Raw genomic sequence first — 3,490 nt, forward strand, 5'->3', positions numbered from 1 at the left:
AAAAAACTAATAAAACTTAGAATCCAGCAATGCATTGTGTCAACTGAGAAATTCTCCTTTCCTGATGGCCTTACATGTACAGTCATGTACTGCTTAAGGACATTTAAGCCAACAATGGACCACATATGTGACTGTAGTCCCATGAGATTATAATACCCATAATATAAAAAATATATATATATATATAATGCCCATAAGATTATAATATAATTTAACTATCTTTTCTATGTTTAGATACACAGATACTTACCATTGTGTTATAATTGCTTGTTCGTGCTGTACAGGGTTGTAGCCTAGCAGCAATATGCTATACCACGTAGCCTAGATTAGTGGTAGGCTCCACTACCTGGGTTTGTGTGAGCAGACTCAATATGTTTATACAGTGACTAAGGATGCATTTCTCAGAACACATCCCCACCATTAAGTGATACATGACTATATGTAAATAGTTAGCATAAAGTTTGAAATCTGCTTTCCTGAGGATTTAAAACACCTTCAGAAAATTTACATATACATGTAATTGTCAGCAGCTGAAAGTTTAAAGGGAGAATTTCAAGGAAAGTAAGATGACCATACATCTCTATGCTTTAAAGGCCCCAAGGGCTTTTCAAGGCTACAATTAAATGTGTCTTGTTGTATACTGACTGATAGAGGAGATCTGAATTATTCCCTAGCTGGTGCTGCATTAAACCATTTTTCATTAGAATTCCTTTTTCCAGACAGAGCAATACAAGCTCTGCTGCCAGGTAAATGTCCTGGGAGAGATTGTCCTATCACGTAACAGATAAGGAAGTAAATTTTCATTTCACAGAGGAGTCCTTGGAGGAATATTTTAATTTTCCTTCTGAAAACACACCTAGTATATCCTCTTCCCTTCTAAAAGTCTCTCTTGTGTGTGTGCTCCCTCTCTCTTTCTCTCATACATATACAGATCCTATAATTAGGCTCTAGTTTAAAATTAACCCAGCTGAACAGGAGTAAAGAATAATAACGTACCTCATCATCCGCCTGTCGCAACCGGGCAACCGCATAACGCCTCACCGTGGGATTGGTGTAATGAGAGGACAACAGCTCCAAGGAGTCCTCTACATCCATCGGCTTCCATTTTCCCAGAAGTTCCAAGGCCTGTTTGGCCTCCTGAGGTAGATCCCAATTAACGCATTTCAAGAATTTTGTTAAAGCCTAAAATCAGAAAAAGATTCTAAAATCAGAAATAAGAACCTATTCCCTAGGATAGAGAAAGTCAAGGCTGAATAGGGGAGAGTTCCACTCGGTCCTGATGGCAAAGACAGAGTCGATGATAGACTACTTATGTCAACATCACATGAAGTTCAACATATGGTCCTAGACAAGGGCTGGATGACAGAAAAAAAGTCATGTTGCCTGCAACTTTACTTTTCCCTGCCATACCACTTGCAGAGCGCTATAAGGTTTAATATTTTGACTTTTTATTATTTTAAAATACCATAGGCCTCAAACATGAAAATGGCTGAGACATGTCTCATGAACTCTAAGATGCCTTGGTAACAACCTTCATTTCACAACGTCAGCTGTGTGACAGGCCAGGCACAATGGCCCGTGCCTGTAATCCTAGCACTCTGGGAGGAGGAGGCGGGTGGACTGCTTTGGCTGAGGGGTTTGAGACCAGCCAGAGCAAGAGTGAGACTCCACCTCTACTAAAAATAGAAAAACTAACTGGGTGTGATGGTACATACCTGTAGTCCCAGCTACTTGGGAGGCTGAAGCAAGAGGATTGCTCAAGCCCAAGAGTTTGAAGTTGAAGTGAGCTATGATGCCAGAGCACTCTACCCAGGGAGACAAAGACTATCTCAAAAAAAAAAACCCAAAATAAAACAAAAACATTAGTGTAACACAAAACACCACAACTGTTAGAGATAAGGCTCACAAGCCAAGCAAGGGTAGAGATTCCCACCACTAGTCTCACTCTTTATCACCTCCTGGGATATGATTACTGGCTTTCCTAGATATTTACCCAGGAGGACTCAAACAAATTGGAACATGTATGTTTCCTTGAGGAGTATTTGCTTAAAAAGACAGACAATCAAAAACTCAAAACACATTCATAAAAATAATTAAGTACAAAAAGCAGCAGCAAATAGTCTATAATTCAGCTAACTATTTGCAGCATTTTTCTTTCCCTTCTTTAGAAAGGGTACAAGACTGTCAGTTAAGCAAATTGCCATGGAGAGTATCACTTGTTTCATAAATAATAAATGCTCTTTTAAGAAAGGTACATGCACGGCTCAGCTCCTGTAGCACAGTGGTTATTTTGCCAGCCACACCCACGGAGGGTGGCAGGTTCGAACCTGGCCTGGGCCAACTAAACAAGAAGACAACTGCAACAAAAAATAGCCAGGTACGGTGGTGGGTGCCGCTAGTCCCAGCTACTTGGGAGGTTGAGGCAAGAGAATTGCTTAAGCCCAAGAGTTTGAAGTTGCTGCGTGAGCTGTGATGTCACACACTCTACGAAGGGTAACATAATGAGACTCTATCTCAAAAAAAAAAAAAAAAAAAAAGAAAGGTACACACTTATTTTCCATAAAGAGCAGAACAACCCCTACTACCAATCTCCTAACTAAAAACACTTTCTTGGCTGAACCCAAGATGTTTTTTTCTTTCCTCTCCTCTAGAAATTTGTCTGTGAATTATCTCTTGAACAAGGATAACTTTAAAACTGCACATCCTTCCCTCCTTAAGTAAATTTTTTTTTAGTAATATTAATCAAGTTCTCAAAAAAATGTCCATTTGGACAACAAAACATAACTTCTGGTTACTGTGACACAAAATGAACTATAGTTTACAAAAATAAGAAAAACAGCACTATGATTATCTAGTGAAAGGCTTAAATCTTATATACATGTACAACCTCAGGAAAGTTAAGTTGCTTGCCCACTGTTTCATAACGGTGAGCGAGCTAGACCTAGAACCCAGGCCCATCAACTCTCTGCCACCTGCTTCTCTCACCAAATGGTACTTCCTTGCCAATGAGACACCGCCATTCCCTAAACTCATGAGCCTTGCAGCCATTACTTCACCAACAATGATCTCCTAAATCTACTCCCTGGCCCTGCCAATTATTCCTAACACTATTTCCTGTACTTCCCCTCAGTCTGATTCTCATTATATAACCCATCTAGAGTTTGACACAACCTTCCATCTAAGAACCTCAATAATACTTTCTCTTCTAATCATTTCACACGAACTCTTAGAAGCTCAAGTTGGAAGTGATCTTAGCACAAATCTTCCATTGTCAGCAGAAATATACTCTACAACATCACTGCCAAAAAGAAGCCCAATATTTACTTAAGTAATTCCTGGAACTAATTTTCTAAAGTGGCCATTATATTTTTAGATACAAAAACCATTTTGTTTTTATTTTAACTATAAAGAACCAAAAGACAAAAACATCTTCATGTTAACCTCTCATTGGTCAATCTCACTCTGGAGAGATTGAGGGTAAATTTTGTCC

The 3,490-nt window shown here is 39.1% G+C and overlaps 1 protein-coding gene across 3 annotated transcripts in view; it reads right to left on the bottom strand.

The window, feature by feature from the left end:
• The window catches only part of PIK3C3 (phosphatidylinositol 3-kinase catalytic subunit type 3), a 135,000-nt gene that overhangs the window by 77,843 nt on the left and 53,667 nt on the right, over window positions 1-3,490 (bottom strand). For all 3 annotated transcript variants that reach the window (XR_002772042.1, XM_003784732.2, XM_023510241.1), the window contains one exon: window positions 997-1,182. Coding sequence is in view for 2 of the 3 variants with exons in the window: in XM_003784732.2 (XP_003784780.1) it covers window positions 997-1,182 (186 nt within the window). In the remaining variant the exon portion in view is untranslated. The remainder of the gene's footprint in view (window positions 1-996; window positions 1,183-3,490) is intronic.

The sequence above is a fragment of the Otolemur garnettii genome, unplaced genomic scaffold, assembly GCF_000181295.1.
Source record: "Otolemur garnettii isolate 467f Iridium unplaced genomic scaffold, OtoGar3 scaffold00012, whole genome shotgun sequence".
Classification (NCBI taxonomy): domain Eukaryota; kingdom Metazoa; phylum Chordata; class Mammalia; order Primates; family Galagidae; genus Otolemur; species Otolemur garnettii.